This window comes from Hemitrygon akajei, chromosome 24, assembly GCF_048418815.1.
Source record: "Hemitrygon akajei chromosome 24, sHemAka1.3, whole genome shotgun sequence".
NCBI lineage: Eukaryota > Metazoa > Chordata > Chondrichthyes > Myliobatiformes > Dasyatidae > Hemitrygon > Hemitrygon akajei.
In genome coordinates this window covers 11,137,602-11,157,085 of record NC_133147.1, presented here as the reverse complement: position 1 = coordinate 11,157,085, position 19,484 = coordinate 11,137,602, and the positions used below count along the sequence as shown (strand labels likewise).

Sequence of the window (19,484 nt, the reverse complement as noted above, 5' to 3'; positions counted from 1 at the left end):
CAGCTCAACACAGGTGCTCTCTCTCGCTAACAAGGGACAGAGAGGTGTCCCCCAATCCACAGTGAAAGGAGAGGCGAACAGTCGCTTTCTTCCCCCCTCCCACATTCCAAAGGTGTACCAGTTGGTAGGTTAATTAGTCATTGCAGATTGTCCCGTGATTAGGCCAGGATTAGATTGGGGAACTGCTGGGCAGCGTGGCTCAAAGGGCAGGAAGACTCTATTCCACGCTGTATCTCAATAAACAGTAAATAAATAAATTCCAATCACCGCACTACAGCAAAGATCTTATGGCACTGGAAACAAAGTTCGAAGTTAATTTATTATTATTTGTCTACAACGCTGAGATTCATTTTCTTGTGGGCATTCACGGTAATACAAAGAAGCACAACGGAATCATTGAAGTTGTATAAGACATTCATGAGGCCTAATTTGGAGTATCCAGTTCTGGTCACCTATCTACAGGGAAGATGTAAATAAAGTTGAAAGAGTGCAGAGAAAATTTGCAAGGATGCTGTTGGTTCTGGAGGAGCTGAGAGATAAGATTCAATAGGTTAGGACTTTATTACTTGGAATGTAGACGATTGAGAGGAGATTTGATAAATGCATACAAAATTATGAAGGGGAGAGATAGGGTAAATGGAAGGAAGCAGGCTTTTTCTGCTGAAGTGGGACAACAACTAGAGGTATTGGGTTAAGGGTGAAAAGTGTAAGGGGAATATGAGGGGAAACATCTACACTCTGAGGGTGGTGATAGCTGCCAGTGCAAGTGGGGCATGTGAGTTTGATTTCAATGTTTAGGAAAAGTTTGGACAGGTACATGAATGGGAGAGGTATGGAGGGCTGTGGTCCCGGTGCAGGTCGATGGGAGTAGGCAGATTAAACAGTTGTGGTATGGAATAGATGGGCCTGTTTCAGTTCTGTACTTTTCCATGAATCTATGACTTTAAGGATGCCCGACGGAATGGAGTGTGAGAAGACAGTGGGTTTGTTCTCACGGGAATGTAGGGCACTGAGGAGTAACCTTATCAAATTATGAAAAACATAATGAAAATATGAAATTATATACCATGAAATGATTAAAGATATTATATTATGAAATTCTGAAAAGCATAGTTGCAGAGAATTGTAAACTCAGTCAGCTCCATCATGGGCACTAGCCTCCGTAGTACCCGGGACATCTTCAAGGAGCAGTACTTCAGAAAGGTAACATCCATCATTAAGAACCCCCATCACCCAGGACCTGCCCTCTTCTCACTGTTACAATCAGGGAAGATGTACAGGAGGCTGAAGACACACACTCAATAATTCAGGAATAGCTTCTTCCCCTCTGCCATCTGATTTCTGAATGGACATTGAACCCATGAACACTAACTCACTACTTTTTATTTCTATTTTACGCTACCTATTTAATTTAACTATTATATATATATATACTTGTTATAATTCAGTTTTTTGTCTTATTACCGGTACGTATTGCATTGTACTGCTGCCTCAAAGTTAACAAATTCAACAACATAGTCCAGAGATATTAAACCTGATTTTGATTTTTTTCTTTCTTTTAATTTCCACTCAAACGCCCATAAATGTCTTTCCAACCACTAGGAGTAACTTACCACTGCCTATTAACCCTCAAGCAGGAGGCATCTGTCCCTACGGAACCTCACATCTTGGACAAGCCCTCTTCTCACTAGCACTGTCAGTGAGAATGATCCTGGGAATGAAAGGGTTAATGTATGATGAGCATTTGAAGGCTCTGGGCCTGTGCTCACTGGAGGATGAGGGGGGGATCTCACTGAATATTGAAAAGCCTCGGAAGAGTGCACGTGAAGAGCATGTTTCCACTGGAAGGAGAGTCTAGGACCAGCGGTCCCAGCCTCAGAGAAACAAAGACTGTCCTTTACAACAGAGCGGAGGTGGAATTTCTTTAGCCACAGCGTGGGGAATCAAAGTAAATTTTGGAATTGCTTTAAATGTTATTATCAAAGTACATGTACGTCACCATATACAACCCTGAGATTAATTTTCCTGTGGGCATAAATAAATAGCAATTTCATGACAAGAACATGAGATGATGAGATGAAGAAAAGGAGGAGGGGGACACGGGGCAAGTAACAGACAGGTGAGAAGAGGTAAGGGGATGGAGTGGGGAGTGGAAGAAGGTGGGAGAGGGAGGTGGAGGGAAAACGTTTTTATTTAAAAAAAACCGGATGGAGAAATCGATATTCTGGCCACCAGGTTGGAGGGCTCCCTGACAATATGAAGTGCTGCTCCTCCGGCGCCTTGAGGGCGGCCTCATCGTAGCACAAGATGATATGGATAGTAGCTCCATATTGCCTCATGGAGCAATATCTTAGGATGGGACTGGGAATCGGAATTAAAACGTTTGGCCACAGGGGAAGTCCTGCTCTTGGCGGATGGTGCCGAAGAGCTTGACCAAGAGCTCCACTTTACAAACAGGAGAAGATCAGCAGGTGCTGGAAATCCAAGGCAACAACGGGCCGCAGAGGAAATTTCTGCTGAACCGATCAACAGAGATGGTCCCCGGTGGGGAGGGTCGGGTGGGGTTTTAAATGCCCCGTGTCTAATTGCGACCTCTGTACGGATCTCTTACGCACTCGACTTCAGTGTCTAAACTTCGTCTGTATCGTGGGCTTGTGTGTTGGGGGTGGGTGGGGGGGAGAAGACCAGAAATACCTTTATCATCGGTGTTTTCCTCTGCTGTCTGGGAGTGACTTTGATGCACCCTGTGCCCTGATGTAATAAAGGGCCGTCAGATGCGGCGCAAAGCGCTGATGTAAACCCAGCGAAGTGAATCCCACGGCGGCTCCTCTCCAGCGGCGCAAGGGAAAGTATTTCCGTCGCTTCGAAAGCCAATGAGCAGAAATGAGGCCATTCAGTCCATTCATACAGGCGATATTTTAGTCCTCTCAATCCCATTCACCCGCCTTCTCCCCTACGCCCGCACCAATCAAGAACCTATTTAAATACACCCAGCGAATTGGCCTCCACAGCTGCTTGAGGCAGTGAATTCCACAAGTTTACCAGCCTTGGGCTTAAAAAAAAAAATCCTTTAAATCTCTTTTTCAAGGGGACGTCCTTGTTTCCGGAGGCTGTGCTCCCCCCACTGGTCCTAGACGCCCCTTGCTATAGGAAGCATCCTCTCCACGGCCACTCGCTCTAGGCCTGTCAGCATTGTACATGGAGAAGATTAAATCTCTCTCCTCTCGACTCTTTCTTGCGGTTTAATGGTGAACAGACCAGGGAGGCCTTGGTGATCCGGTTCGCCATGTGTCATCGACACCTCGGGATTCAGAACCAAGTAAGTGTTCCTGCAGATTTGCTTTATTTAATGCCACACTTGCGTCGATGGGCAATAGTCCGAGGATGTGTAAAGGGGGCACCCGCCTCCGACGCTAACATAGCATGCCCACATTTACCCTAAACCGTACGTGTCTAGAACAGCTAGAGGGACCTCACATGGTCGCGGGAGAACATACAAACTCCTTTACTGGCAGCGGCAGGAATTGAACCCGCGCCACCTGTGAGAGATTGCGCTAACCACTACGCTAACATGCTTAATGCCCGTTACACCGCTGGCGTTTAGGGCAGCAATGAAGGTCCTCCATCTCTGTCTGTCCTTGGCCGCCACCTCTACTGTATCCCAAGTTTGTGCCTCTAACTTATCTATGACTTTAGTTCTCGTTTCGCCCAACCTCAGTGGAAAAACCCTGTGTGCATTTACCACATCCATACCCCTCTTAATTTTGTATACCTCTATCAAATCTCCTCTCATTCTCCAAAGGGAAAAGTGTCTATACAACAGCAAGCCACCGACAGATTTTTACAATAAGTTATTGGTTTAGTTCAGGAACTAAGTTGGGTTAACCTTTCTGTTTAAATGACATGAGACCAAGCTTAACATTGGTACACACCGGGACCAAGGAAATCGTAATTGGGTCATGATCTTGTGACTCGCCACGACTGCAAAACCATTGATGAACGCAGACCGTTCTCCTGCGCCTGATTCACTTCGAACATCAGTTGTCAACGGTCAGTAATCAAACCCTTGTCTATTACTTCCACCCTAGGTCCCCTTCCTCCTATGGTCTACTCTCTGCTATCGGGTTTTCTTCTCCCTTGACCTCCCCCACCTATCTGGTCTCACTCAGCGCTTTCCAGCAAGACTTTCACCCACTCCCACATTTTTTTATTCTGGCATCTTCGCCCCCACCCCACCTCACTTCCCTGTTAGTCCCGAGGAAGGGTCTCGGCCCGAAACATCAACTGTCTACTCGTTTCCGTAGGTGCTGCTTGACCTGTTGAGTTCCTTCAGCATTTTTTGTGCGTTCCCGCGGGTTTCTAGCACCCGCAGACTTCCTCGCGTTTGTGATTGACTCAATTTGAACGTGTATTTCGGCGGCCCAAGTCATTGATAATTAATGGCTTCAGCTGAGGAAACCGAAGCGGGCAGCTAATCCCAGGGGCAATGAACAGCTGACTAGAAAGGGTCCAGCACTCAGATTAGCCAGAAACGAAGGATCCCTTCAGATCCTGCCAGTTGTATCTCAACCCAGACAAAACGGCTTATTGGGCTGTCCCCTGCTGTAGATACCAAAGGTGGAGGTCTGTGCATTCGTCGAGGATTTGGGGCCACCGTTTTGGGATGTGATGCTGCTCTGTACACCAGCTCAGTCAAACATAAAGGCTGTTTTATTGCTTTCACCAACGTTCTGGGTCAAGACCCATCCTCAGGGCTGAGGGGGGAAGATGCCAGAATGAAACGGTGGGAAGGGAAAGAGTCTAGCTGGAAGGCGATAGGTTTAAACCTAATTTTTTTTTCCCTGTAATTTGTTTGATGTGGTATTGGAAAAATAACATTCAAAACCTAAATTTTAGGTTTAAACCCCTATCAGAAGAATTTAATAGCAATTATTTATGATCTGATTACAAAAATATGTTTAGGTACATCTGATAAAATTAAGAATGAATGGGAAAGAGAACTTCAGGTATCTTTACCTATAGAGAAGTGGGATAAAATTCCCCAACTAGTTAACACCACTTCAATGTGTGCTAGACATGCTTTGATACAATTTAAGGTGGTTCATAGGGCCCATATGTCTAAGGATAAGTTGGCTCGTTTTTATTGCCATATAAATCCTGTCTGTGATAGATGTAAGCTTGCCGTTTGATTGCATTTGTTACATTAATAGCCAGAAGATCCATTTTATTTAAATGGAAAGGTTCTAATGCCCCTAGTACATTTCAATGGTTTTCCCAAACTATAACATGTTTAAACTTAGAAAAAAAATTAGAAGTGGCACTATCGACCCTTTGGTTAAATTTGAAGAAACTTGGAGACCATTTATTCAACATTTTCATATGATGTGAGCTGACCTTTTCGGAATCCTTCTCAATAACTTTTTGATAGTGTATAGAGGTGTGGAGTTAATGACAAATTATGATTTTAACCAATGAAACATGGCAGCCCAGCTTTTGTTTTGTTGTTTTGCTCTTTTTAGTTTAAGGGGACTTTTTTTTTCTGTATAAAATTTTTTGAATGTTTTTCATGTTCAGTTGTGAAGAGGTTGGGAGGTTTAGAGTACATGTTACTTGGAATCTGTGTCTGTATACATGAACCGTTCTTAATGTAATCCCCATCTCTTTGAATCATTATCATTGTTATGTTTATCAATTTGAAACTTAAATAAAAAAGATTGAGAAAGGAAGGCGATAGGTGAAGTTGAATGAGGGTGAAAGGTTAAGGACGGGAGAAGAAAGAATCTGGACAGGAGAGAAGAATGGAGGTGTATAGATTGGGTAAATGCAAGCAGGCTTTTTTCCACTGAGGTTAGATGGGACAACAACCAGAGGTCATGGGTTAAGGGTGAAAGGTGAAAAGGTTAAGGGGAATATGAGGGGAACTTCACTCAGCGTCGTGAAAGTGTGGAAGGAACTGTCAGCATTAGTGGTGCATGTGAGCTCACTTTCAATGTTTAAGAGAAGGTTGGATAGGTACATGGATAGTAGAGGTATAGAGGGCTATGGTCCCAGTGCAGGTCTATGGGAGTGCCGAGTTTAAATGGTTTCAGCATAGATTAGATGGGCTGAAGGGCCTGTTTTTTTGTGTGCTGTACTTTTTCTATGACTCTGACTCTATAAATGGAATTTAACCTTTGGGTTAAATGTTGGGGTGTATTTTTGAGTTTGGGAATTTTGCAAAGATTAATTTCACCAGCAAAACCAATTTTCAGAACTGAACATGGATTGTAGATTGAATTTAAAATGCAGCCCTGAACAATAGTTTTCCTGGAGCTGCGCACTGCGGTTGATTGCAAACCAGACAACACTGATTAACATTTGTTTTGGGTGTCTGGAGTGTGGGTGTGAAGGAGGTGTGTGGATATTATATGTAATTCAAAGGAACCATTGTAGATACATCGTAACTATAGAATTGTCCTGCTGTTAACTTTGATCTTTAGCATATAAAATGTCATGTAATATTGGGTTGAACAGGACTCTCCCTCCAAGTGTGCTCGTTTCTGTTGAATAAAACACTTCTTTATCCACTAGCTTTAGTGTCTCTCTGGTGACTTTGTTCCTATTACAACAGTAAACACAAAGTCTGCAAATGCCGGAAAATCCAAAGCAACATACACAAAATGCTGGGGGAACTCAACAGGTCAAGAAGCATCGATGGAAATGAATTTTTAAAAAAAGAGTCCACCTTTTGGGCTGAGACCCTTCTTCAGGACTGAGATGAAAGGGGGAAGATGCCAGAATAAAAAGGTGGGGGGGGGGTGTGGAAGGGAAAGGAGGCTAACTAGAAGGTGATATATATATATATATATACAGCCAGGAGGGTGAAAAGGTAAAGGGCTGGAGAAAAAGGAATCCTTGGCGTCTTTGTTACAGTGCTTGACTATCATGGAAGTGTCAAGTTAAAGATCTTTTCATTTTTTTTAAAGAAAAATTCTTCTTTAAAAAGTTTTTCTGACTAACCCACTGCCCATCTCTTATCCCGAGCCTCAGACGAGTTGTAGTAAATCGAGTGATCACCCAGGAATGTGGTGAAGATTTCTGCTTCTGTCAGACCAATGTCTCCACCCCTTTCCCCTCAGGCTGAGCAAATCCAAGCTGACCCCCATGTTCTCAATTGGCCAAGGGATTAGAAAGAGTCAGCAAATAGGCTATAAGTAAACAGACCATAGGAAAACACAGCCCGGTGTGGCCTTTTATATATTGGTGAGACCCGACGCAGACTGGGAGACTGTTTCGCTGAACACCTATGCTCTGTCCGCCAGAGAAAGCAGGATCTCCCAGTGGCCACTCATTTTAATTCCACATCCCATTCCCATTCTGATATGTCTATCCATGGCCTCCTCTACTGTCAAGATGAAGCCACACTCAGGTTGGAGGAACAACACCTTGTATACCGGCTGGGTAGCCTCCAACCTGATGGCATGAACATTGACTTCTCTAACTTCTGTTAATGCCCCTCCTCCCCTTCTTACCCCATCCCTGACATATTTAGTTTATTCTCCCCCCCTCCTTTTTTCTCTTTCTGCCTGTTCTCCATCTCCCTCTGGTGCTCCCCTCCCCCTTTCTCCCTAGGCCTCCCCTCCAATGATCTTTTCCCTTCTCCAGCTCAGTAACCCTTTTGCCAATCACCTTTCCAGCTCTCAGCTTCACCCCACCCCCTCCGGTCTTCTCCTGTCATTTCGCATTTCCCCCTCCCCTTACTACTTTCAAATCTCTTACTATCTTTCCTTTCAGTTAGTCCTGACGAAGGGTCTCGGCCCGAAACGTCGACAGTGCTTCTCCTTATAGATGCTGCCTGGCCTGCTGTTTTCCACCAGCATTTTGTGTGTGGTCCTTGTCTATCACTCTTTGTTCCACATCTTGCCTAGTATTGCATTAATCAATGAACGCCACCATTCCATGACAGAGTTTCCACCTGCTGGAGCCTGTCACAGCAACGTGCACCAAATCTGACCTGCACAGAAGATTGCCTGACTGGCCAGGGGCAAAGAGTGGGAATGAAGGGGGCCTTTTCTGGTTGGCTGCCGGTGACTTGTGGTGTTTGCATGGGTCAGTTTTGGGACCACTTGGGATCACGCTGTTTGTCAACGATTTGGATGACGGAATTAATGGCTTTGTGGTCAAGTTTGTGGATGATTGATTCCAAGGTGGGCGGTGTTGAAGCAAGGAGTCTGCGTAAGAACTTAGATTGGGAGGATGGGCAAGTAAGTGGGAAATGGAATATAGTGTATGATCATGCACTTTGCTTGAAGGAATAAATGGGGAGAAAATTTTAAAAGTCAGAGGTGTAAAGTGACTTGGAGTCCTTGTGCAGGATTCCCTAGAGGTTAACTTGCCTGAAGTAAGGAAGGCAAATGCAATGATAGCGTTCATTTCAATAGACCTAGAATTTAGGAACAAGGATGTAACGCTGAGGCTTTATAAGGCATTGGTTAGAGCACATGGAGTACGTGAGCAGCATTGGGTCCCTTATCTAAGAAAAAGATGTGCTGGCATTGGAGAGGGTCCAGAGGAGGTTCATGAGAATGATTCTGGAAACAAAAGGGCTAATGTGTCAGGAATGTTTGATGGCTCTGGACTTGTACTCAGACTTCAGAAGAATGTGAGGGGACCTCATTGAAATCTAACAAATATTGAAAGGCCTAGATAGAGTGGATGTGGAGAAGATGTTTCTTATCATGAGTGAGTCTAGGACCAGGGGGCACAGCCTCAGAATGGAAGGACATCAATTTAGAATAGAGATGAGGGGGAATTTCTTCAGTCAGTGATTGGTGAATCAATGGAATTTATTGCCGTGGATGGCAAGGCCATTGAGTATACTTAAAACGGGAGTAGATAGGATTTTGGTTAGTCAGGGTGGGAGCTAATGGGGAGAAGGCAGGGAAATTAGTCATGATGGAATAGTGGAGCTGACTTGAAGGGCCAAATGGCCTAATTCTGTTTCTATGTTTTATGGTCCAAGGTGTTGAATGTCACACATTTGGTGTGCATAAATTATTCCAGGGAAAAGGCCTTTTATGTCACCTGAACTAGGACCCCCAAAGGATCAAAATCAAAATTCTGCCCAGAGCCAAATATGTCCTGGTGTAGAAATAGAACAACACATGCAAAATGCTGGTGAAACACAGCAGGCCAGGCAGCATCTATAAGGAGAAGCACTGTTGATGTTTCGGGCCGAGACCCTTCTTGTCTCGGAAGGGTCACGGCCCGAAACGTCGACAGTGCTTCTCCTTATAGATACTGCCTGGCCTGCTGTCTTCCACCAGCATTTTGAGTGTGTTGTTTGAATTTCCAGCATCTGCAGATTTCCTCGTGTTTGTTCTGTAGAAATGGAACATCTTACTTTATCTTGTATCCCGAAGATCACTTTGGATGAGGAAATAATCAGGTGAGAATGGAAGATCAGCTGAGGTTATCGATAACATGAAGATGTGAATTCAGTCCAGTGCCAAAGTGGGTAAGTGATATTGAAGAAAGGTCACGCTAAACAGCGTGCTGCAGAAGTTATATTTGTGCCTTTCCAGAAACATTAAAGCATCTGTAGTTCATTGACCCAGGGACTAAAAGGTTGTGTAGCAATTAGCAAAACACTATTTCAGCACCAGTGACCTGGGTTCAGTTCTAGCCAGCGCTGTTGGTAGGGAGTTTGTACGTTCTCCCTGTGACTGCAGGTGTTTCTTCCAAACACTCTGATGTCATCCCTCAGTCCGAGAACACATGGTTGGTGGGTTAATTAGCCACACGGGTGTAATTGGGTGGCCTGGGGTTATTGGGCCAGAAGGGTCTGTTACCGTTCTCTTTTTTAAAAAAAAAACCCTTTGCAATTAATTAGTTCAGCCCATGCTGTAGAGGGGTTCTTTCAATAGCCACAAAGGTCTTGGACACAATATCTGTGTCTGTTTTTGTTCTTGTCCAATTCATGATGACAAATCAGCTCTTGCAATACTTAAACATATCTAAGAATATTTTCTTAGACTAAGACTTATTGGAGAGAAAATTCAAAAACCTGAGGTGCAAAGGGACATGGGAGTCCTCGTGCAGAATTCCCTTAATGTTAATTTGTTTGGATCAGTGGTGAGGAAGGCAAATGCGATGTTAGCATTCATTTCTAGAGGACTAAAATATAAAATCAAGGATGTAATGTTAGGGCTTTATAGAACACAGATGAGGCCTTACTTGAGGCCTTACTCCATGAGGAGTTTTGGTCCCCTTATAAGACATTAAGACCATAAAATATAGGAGCAGAATTAGGCGATTTGGCCCATCGAGTCAGCTCTGCCATTTCATCATGGCTGATCCATTTCCCTCTCAGCCCCAATCTCCCGCCTTCTCTCCATATCCCTTCATACTCTTGTCTAATTAAGAATCTATCAATCTCTGCCTTAAATATACCCAATGATTTGGCCTCCACAGCCGCCTGTGGCAAATGAATTCCACAGATTCACCACTCACTGGCTAAAGAAATTCCTCCGTTCTAAAAGGATGCCCCTCTATTCTGAGGCTGTGTCCTCTGGTCTTGGACTCCCCCACCATAGGGAATCTCTCCATGTTTGCTCTATCGAGGCCTTTCAGCATTTTCTGAGTTCCAGTGAGTAGAGGCTCAGAGCCAACGAACGCTCCTCATATGACAAACCTTTCAATCCCAGAAACATGTTTGTGAACCTCTTTTGAACCCTAACTAAGAAAGGACGTGCTAACATTGGAGAGGGTCGCAGGAGGTTTATGAAAATGATTCCGGGATTGAAAGGCTTGTCACATGAGGAGCAATTTGATGGCTCTGGGCCTGTACTCACTGGAATTCAAAAGAATGACGGGGGAATCTCATTGAAACCCTTCCAATGTCGAAAGGCCCCGATAGAGTGGACGTGCAGGAGGCATATATTGGGGGAGTCGAAGACCAGAGAGCACAGCCTCAGAATAGAGGGGTGTCCATTTAGAATAGAAGTGAGGAGGAATTTCTTTTGCAAAATAGTAGAGGATCAGTGAAATTTGTTGCCACAGGTGGCTGTAGAAGCCAAGTCATTGGGTATATTTAAGGCAAAGGTTGTTAAGATTCTTGATTATTCAGGACATGAAGGGATACGAGGAGAAGGCAGGAGATTGGGGCGGAGAGGGAAATGGATCAGCCATGATGAAATGGTGGAGCAGACTCGATGGGCCAAATGGCCTAATTTTATGGTCTTAATTTAAAAACAGAAAGCAGAGAAGTAAGACAAAGATTGATCTTCTTCTGGTCTGAGTTTAAAGGATTAGATCACCTCCTAATCAGTTCCTTCCCCTTTGATCGTTCTCAACCTTAGCACAAGACAGAGTCCAAAAGAATATGAATTTTCGTCTTCAGTTTCAGGATGTAGATTTATTGCACATCTCTCAACTGCCCTTGAGAAGGTGATTTTTCCACCATGAACCGCTGCAGACCTTCTGATGCTGTTGGGAAGGGATTTAGACCGTAGGATATACAAGCAGAAGCAGGCCCTTTTGACCCATTAAGTCTGCTCAACCTTTCCATTATGGCTGATTTATTATCCCTCTCAACCCCATTCTCCTGCCTCCTCCCCATATACCTTTAATAATCTCCCTTTGATACCCTTGCTAATTAAGGGTCTATCAACCTCTGCTTTAAATATACCCAATGATTTGACCTCCACAGCTGTCTGTGGCAACGAATCCCATGGATTCAGCATCCTCACATCGAACTGGACATGCCTCTGTTGTGCTTTTCCATAAGGCATACGTGCAGAATCAGGCCACTCAGCAACACACAAACAAAACGCTGGAAGAGCTTTGAGTATGTGCAGCTTTGGATTTCTAGCATCTGCAAACTTCCTTGTGTTTATGATAGGCCATTCTCCTGCATTCTCCCCATAACTTCTGACACCCTTGCTAATCAAGAACTTATCAACCTCTGCTTTAAAACGCCTCCAGAGGCGCCTGTGGCAATGAATTCAATAGACTCCCCATCTCTTTTCTAAAGGGATTCTATTCTGAGGCTGTGATCTCGGGTATTAGACTCCCCCCCACTACTGGAAACATACTCTCCACATCCACCTCGTCTCGGCCTTTCAATATTCGGTAGGTTTAAATGAGATCCTCCCTCATTGTTCTTAACTCCAGCAATTCAACTGGTGATCCTACTCAGATATAGAGTACCGGTAGTTTTGGCAATGTCTTAAACACAGATTGATAATTATTAGGTGGGTGTAGGGATCTAGAGAGAGAGAGAGAGAAGCAAGTAGGCTGACTCCTATCACTAGCATCAAGCAAGGGTTCAAAGACATGCGGGGAATGAAAAAATGTAGGATTTCTAGAATTTCGACTTTGCAACGTGCATTGTGTGAGGTGACCGGTGAAATCAAGGGGTTGCTACAGAAATGCTGTAGTGCTGAAAAAAGATGTCGCATGAATCGCCTGGACATTACTGTCCTTTTTACGCAATAGCGCAAGAATCACCCAATCCATCACACTGCTCATTCTTCCTGATGGTTTTGTCAATAACACCAGTCCTAAACAGGGCAATACACACAATGAGTTAAGACCATAAGCCTTTGGAGCAGAATTAGGCCATTCGGCCCATCCAGCTTGCTCTGCATTTCCACCATGGCTGAGCCAAGTGCTGACTTCAGCCGGTGCCATATTTGATGTCTTGCGTTCGGCGGTCAGCCACTGGCTGGTGGACCAGTGCGGGCTGTACGTGGGGTGAGGGCACCATTCGTAACCTCAATCAGCATAACCAGCGTACAGTGCGGATGTGGGCAACTTGTGGGAGTTTGTTAGTACTCTTGTAGCCCAGCCCTGCACCTCCAGTAAAGAGAGAGGGAGTGGATGTGAGGAAGGTGGAAAATCGAATACAAGAGTCGGCCATTAAGTTTTCCTCTGGCTCAATCTCTTTGCCAGAGCTCTGCATCATTTGTATTAATCTGTCTTGGTGTTTGTTTGCTAATGCTCCTGCTGAGTCCTCCAAAGGGACCATATCCTTGTCGTAGGGTTTGGAGGCTTGCATTCCTCAATGACCCAGAGAGCAATGTTACCTGGAGTTAGGATTTTATGCTTTGGCTCTTGGTAGGGTCACCCACGCCAAACAGGTCAGAGGTTAGAGGTCAGACTAAGCGTGGTCCACCGGTCCCCAAGGTTCAGGGGTTCAGCTTAGAGCAAACAACCCTGACTGGTCAAGCATCATTGTTACAGAAACAGCAATGACGAATCCTTCTACATCTGAGTGCGACGGTATTCCCGAGTCTCCACCCAGAAGTTGCGTGACTGACGGTAATGAAATCCCAGAGGAAGCTACTGACACAATGAAGGAAGCCCCAACACCGACAGAGATGGAGGACCTTCATTGCTGCCCTAAATGCCAGCGGCATAATGGGTCATAAGTAAAAGCTCCAGGTAGATGCTTACATTAAAAGCATTAAACACAGCTTGTCTTATTAATGGTGAAAGGTTTATGTTTACTTGGTGCTGTAACCAACACCATACAGTAACCAACTTACTGCCCATTACACTGCTGACATTCAGGGCAACAATGAAGGCCCTTCATCTCTGTCCTTGGCCAGTGGAGTGCCTCAGGGATCTGTTCTGGAACCTTTACTCTTTCTGATTTTTATAAATGACCTGGATGAGGCAGTGGAGGGATGGGTTAGTAAGTTTGCTGATGGCACAACGGTTGGAGGTAGTGTGGAGGGCTGTCAGAGGTTACAGCAGGACATTGATAGGATGCAAAACTGGGCTGAGAAGTGGCAGATGGAGTTCAACCCAGATAAGTGTGAAGTGGTGCATTTTGGTAGGTCAAATATGATGGCAGAATAGTGTATTAATGGCAAGACTCTTGGCAGTGTGGAGGTTCAGAGGGATCTTGGGGTCTGAGTCCATAGGATGCTCAAAACAGTTGTGCAGGTTGACTCTGGTTAAGAAGGCGTATGGTGTATTGGCCTTCATCAATCGTGGAACTGAATTTAGGAGCCAAGAGGTAATGTTGCAGCTATATAGGACCCTGGTCAGACCCCACTTGGAGTACTGTGCTCAGTTCTGGTCGCCTCACTACAGGAAGGATGTGGAAACCATAGAAAGGGTGCAGAGGAGATTTACAAGGATGTTGCCTGGATTGGGGAGTATGCCTTATGAGAATAGGTTGAGTGAACTCGGCCTTTTCTCCTCGGATCAAAGGAGGGTGAGAGGTGACCTGATAGAGGTGTATAAGATGATGAGAGGCATTGATCGTGTGGATAGTCAGAGGCTTTTTCCTAGGGCTGAAATGATCGCCACAAGAGGACACAGGTTTAAGATGCTGGGGAATAGGTACAGAGGAGATGTCAGGGATAAATTTTTTTACTTAGAGTGGTGAGTGTGTGGAATGGGCTGCTGGTAACGGTGGTGGAGGCAGATACAATAGGGTCTTTTAAGAGGCTTTTAGATAGGTACATGGAGCTTAGTAAAATAGAGGGCTATAGGTAAGCCTAGAAATTTCTAAGACAGGGACGTGTTCGGCACAACTTTGTGCGCCGAAGGGCCTGAATTGTGCTGTAGGTTTCCTAAGTTTCTATGTATGCATTGCTGTTTCCGTAACAATTCTTTTTGACCAGTCAGGGTTGTTAGCCCTGAGCTGAACCCCCGAACCTGGAGGACCGGTGGACCACTCTTAGTCTAACCTCTACCCTTTGACCTGTTTGGCATGGGTGACCCCACCAGGAGCCAAAGCACAAGGCCCTGACTCCAGCCAGCATAGCTGTCATGTCACTGACGCACTCAAGCCTCCAAACCACAACAAGGTTGAGGTCCTTTTAGAGGGCTGGAAACAAAATGAAGTTTGAACTGGAGCAGCTGACAAAATCTTGAGTGGGCAGAAATCTTGTTCTGCTCGTGAATAGACATTGCTGGTTTCTCTGCTGGCAGCAAGGTGGCATAACGCTTTACAGCGCCAGCGATCGGGAGTTCAATTCCTGCCACTGCCTGAAGGAGCTTGTATGTCCTCCCTGTGACTGTGTGCGTTTGCCCTGCGTGCTCTGGTTTCCTCCCACGGTCCAGAGACGTACGGGTTAAGAGTGAGTTAGTTGTGGGCTGGTGCCAGAAAGATGGCCACGCTTTTGGCAATGTGTTGGTCGTTGATGCAAACAATGCATTTCACTGTATGTTTTGATGTACACGTGACAAAGGTAATCTTTAAATATCTTTAGTGCTGCTCTCCAATCGGGCACTTATTTCAGGGGAAAAAAAATAAATTTTCCGGACAGAAATCTCAGGGATGGGTAGAAGGGGTGAGCAAATAGGGGCTTGGGACCTCTAATGATCATTGAAGACAAGGTAATTATTGAGGGTGTGTGCACTCATTTGCCCCACTATTATCAGAGGACGTGCATAGAAGGTGAGGTGGGGGTTAAGTCCCTTGTACTCAGAGTGGTGGATACCTGGCATGGCGGTAGAGGCTTTTAAGAGACATTTGGATAGGCAGATGGATGTGAGGAAGAAGGAGGGGTGTGGACATGGTGTGGTAGGAGGTATTAGTATTTGGTGTTTTTGATTTGCTTTTTAGCTGGGCAAAATGGCCTGTCCTGTGCTGTACACTTCTAAGTCTGAGGACTTGTCGAACCAAAAGCTGGTCCTTGTGCTGGCCCCTGCTTTAAATTGACTGATTAGCTGCGGGACATCAGGCAGGCTATCACTGCCTGCTGTCACTCTTTCGTACAGTGTATGTGTTCATGAAGTGGTGATGAGTCACAAGCAGACGATAATTACAACCAATACAAAAATACTGCAGATACCGGCAATTCCGATGAAAATTCATTGATGTTAATTGTAAACACTGCTTTACTCTCTCTCTCGCTGTCTCTCTCCACGGAAGCTGTTGGACCTGCAGATTATTTCTGACCGTGCTTGTTTTAATGCCCATCACTGCTAAACCGATCCAACAGGCGAGAGAAAAAAGATTAAAAAAAAAAAAAAATTAGGGTATAAATTGGCAGAAGTAAATGTTATACAACAGTAATATCTGGAGTGTTTTGTTAATAATACTTCATCTCAGTTGGATAGAAATATTTGTCTGGTTCAGAACACGAGTAGGAAGTGTAATGGTCTGGTCAAAGGCTTTTCCCTTTGTTGCTATGGCTCTATGAAGCCGAAATCTATGTGGCTTCAGTGTACGCTTAATCTGCTGACTGGAATCCAAGAGAGATCCTTGGCAGTAGAAAGCTGACCCAGAAGTGGATAGCAAGGTTCTTCCTGGAGTGGCGGCCATGGGTCCGTTGTGAGTTTTGGTTATTTCCTGACGCGCTGAGTTCTGGTTTAAAACTTGCCCAGCTTTAGTCTGTCGATGTGGTAGCAGATCTTCAAGGCAGGCCCCAGCTTCAGTCCCATGTACTTCATCATCATGTCGCTCCGTAGCAGCAGCAGCGCCTTGCCGTCGATCTCCTGCCGGCAAACAGAATTCAACACGGTGTCGGGTTAGTTCAGAAACCTGCCGGGTTTTTTCTCCCGCAAAGCCACGCACGGTGATTTATCAAAAGCCCCGGGAGGGCACGAGGGCTGGTTTGTATCGGGAACACAAGAACCAGGGCCAGGGGCCTCTTGGACTCGCTGTTCACTCGGACAAGGCAGAGGAGATTAGTTATTGATTGAATTGATTTATTGAGATACTGCACGGAATAGGCCCTTCCAATCGCACTGCCCAGAACGTTTCCCCCAGATTAATCCTAGCCTAAACGCGGGACAATTTACAATGACCAATTAACCTACCAAAGGACATTGGGGGGAAAAAGCCCATAGCTGGAAAAGTGTGAAATGATTCACTTTGGAAGGCTGAATACAGGGTTATAGGCAGGATTCGGGGCAGTATAGGGAACGGATGGATCTTAGGGTTCACGCCCATAGATCTCTCAAAGTTGCAGAACGTTGTTGATGGGATGGTTAAGAAGGCAAATGGTCTGCTGGCTTTCAGTAGTCAGGAGCCGTGAGGTAAAATATGGTCTAACTCACTTGGAGTATTGGTCGCCTCATTATAGGAAAGATGTGGAAGCTTTAGAGGGGGAGGGGGTGTGTGCGCACGCGCGCCCTTAACTCCTGGTGGAGTCATCATGAAAAGCTTCTTGCACCGATCTTTTTGGTGATTGCTCATCGTACAGCGTGTCTTGGGCATCTGAAACCTGGCAGAGCCCATCCCTCTCCAGGTTTTTTTTTTCAAGGTTGAGTTGCTAGCTCAACACTCAACCCAGGCATGGATGGAGAGCGTGTAAGGGAGCCGGCTGGATTCGAACTCGGGACCTCTCGCCCCCAAGTCCAGCGCTGATGCCACTATGCCACCAGCCGGCAGAGGAGATTGACCAGGATGCTGCCTGGATTAGACAGCAAGTCCTGTGGGGAAAGTTTGAGTGAACTAGGGCTTTTCTCTTTGGCACGAAGGAAAATTTGGAGGTCTGCAGAAGCATGGATCGAGTGGACCGGCAGAGACTTCTCCCCAGGGCTGGAAATGGCCAATCCAAGGGGTATAATTTTGTGATTGGATGGAAGTATAGTGGGGATGTCAGAGGTTGGTTCCCTTTACACAGATACTGGTAGGTGTGTGGAATGCCCTGCCAGGGGTGGCTATAGAGGCAGATACTTTTGGGGCAGTTAAGAAACTCTTAGATAGACATGAACAAAAGAAAAATGGAGGGCTATATAAGGCAGAGAGGTTAGATTGTTCAGAGTTGTACTGCTGCCATGGGTAGAGGTAGAAGCAGATGTTATTGAGTATTGAATTGATTTTATTGCTTGCATCCTTCACGTACATGAGGAGTAAAAATCTTTGTCTCTGTCTAAATGTGCAATTTATAGTAATTTATAATAATACTATGTATAACAGGATAGTCAATATAACATAGAAATACAATTATATCAGCATGACTCAATCAGTCTGATGGCCTGGTGGAAGAAGCTGTCCCGGAGCCTGTTGGTCCTGGCTTTTATGCTGCGGTACCGTTTCCCGGATGGTAGCAGCTGGAACAGTTTGTGGTTGGGGTGACTCGGGTCCCTAATGATCCTTCAGGCCCTTTTTACACACCTCTTTTTGTAAATGTCCTGAATAGTGGGAAGTTCACAACTACAGATGCGCTGGGCTGTCTGCACCACTCTCTGCAGAGTCCTGCGATTGAGGGAGGTACATTTCCCATACCAGGCAGTGATGCAGCCAGTTAGGATGCTCTCATTTGTGCCCCTGTAGAAAGTTCTTGGAATTTGGGGGCCCAAACCGAACTTCAACCGTCTGAGGTGAAAGAGGCGCTGTTGTGCCTTTTTCACCACACAGCTGGTGTGTACAGACCACGTGAGATTCTCGGTGATGTGTATCCTGAGGAACTTAAAGCTGTTTACCCTCTCAACCCCAAACCCGATGATTTCAACAGGGGTTAGCCCGTCTCCATTCCTCCTATAGAGGAATTTAAGATGCATTTTTAATTTAGAAATAATGCAGAGTAGCAGACCTTTAAGGCCCAACAGAACAGTGCTGCCCAATTCTGACCATGTGACCAATAACCTACTAACATGCTCGTGTTTAGAGCGTTCGAGTGCTTGGAGGAAACGCTCGCGGTCACGGAAAGATCATACAAACTCCTCACAGGTAGTGCTGGGAATTGAACCCCGGTCGCTGGTGCAGTGATAGCATTAAGCTAACCACTATGCTACTGTGTTGCCCAACCACCCCCCCAATCACCCCAGACAGGCACATGGCTGTTCGGCTGATAGAAAATGGATGGTTATGTTAGAGCAATGTGTTAGATTGATTTTATTAGTAGGTTAAAAAGTCGGCACAACATTGTGGGCTGAAGGGCCTGTACTGTGCTGTGATGTTCTATTTCCTGGAGGGTATGAGACTGAGAAGTGATCTTGTACAGTTGATCACGACAAGCACAGACTGGGCCTTTTTCCCAGCGAAGGGCAACTCACTCACTCTGAAAGACTGCAGTCAGTCTTCTCACAGGGCTGTGGACCCAGGTTTAAGGTGAGAGGGAAAAAGATCTAGAGGGAGAACTTTTGATTTTACATCGAGGGTGGTTTGTCTGTGAAACGAGCTGCCAGAGGGGATGGTCAAGGCAGGTACAATAACTTGGAAAAGGCAGTTGGGCAGGTACAATGCAATGTTGTATTGAAATGTGTGGTATGAATGGTATGCAAGACAGGGTTTCACTGTGTCTTGGTACATCTGAGAAGAACAATTCAATCTACCAGCTATTGGGTTGATTGAAATGGCCCAGTAAGTTAAAAGAGGTGGGTAACAAATTCTTGCCTTGCCAGCAATGTTCATATCTCAAGCCACAAAGGATCCCAGAGCACATTCAGAAACAGATGAGAATGAGAAGTTTTAAGGGTGAAAGTTGAACTGTTTAAGGGAAACGAGGGGGAACTTCTTCACTCAGAGGGTGGTACGTGTGTGTGTGTGTGTGTGTGTGTGTGTGTGTGTGTGTGTGTGTGTGTGTGGAAAA

General features: G+C 45.3%; 1 protein-coding gene across 9 annotated transcripts in view; it reads right to left on the bottom strand.

The window, feature by feature from the left end:
- Nucleotides 1-16,021: 16,021 nt before the first annotated feature.
- Nucleotides 16,022-19,484, bottom strand: part of LOC140715866 (polycomb protein SCMH1-like) — a 204,417-nt gene continuing 200,954 nt past the window's right edge. For all 9 annotated transcript variants that reach the window (XM_073028348.1, XM_073028347.1, XM_073028349.1 and 6 more), the window contains one exon: nt 16,022-16,440. In XM_073028348.1, coding sequence (XP_072884449.1) covers nt 16,315-16,440 — 126 coding nt within the window. In that variant the 3' untranslated portion in view covers nt 16,022-16,314. The remainder of the gene's footprint in view (nt 16,441-19,484) is intronic.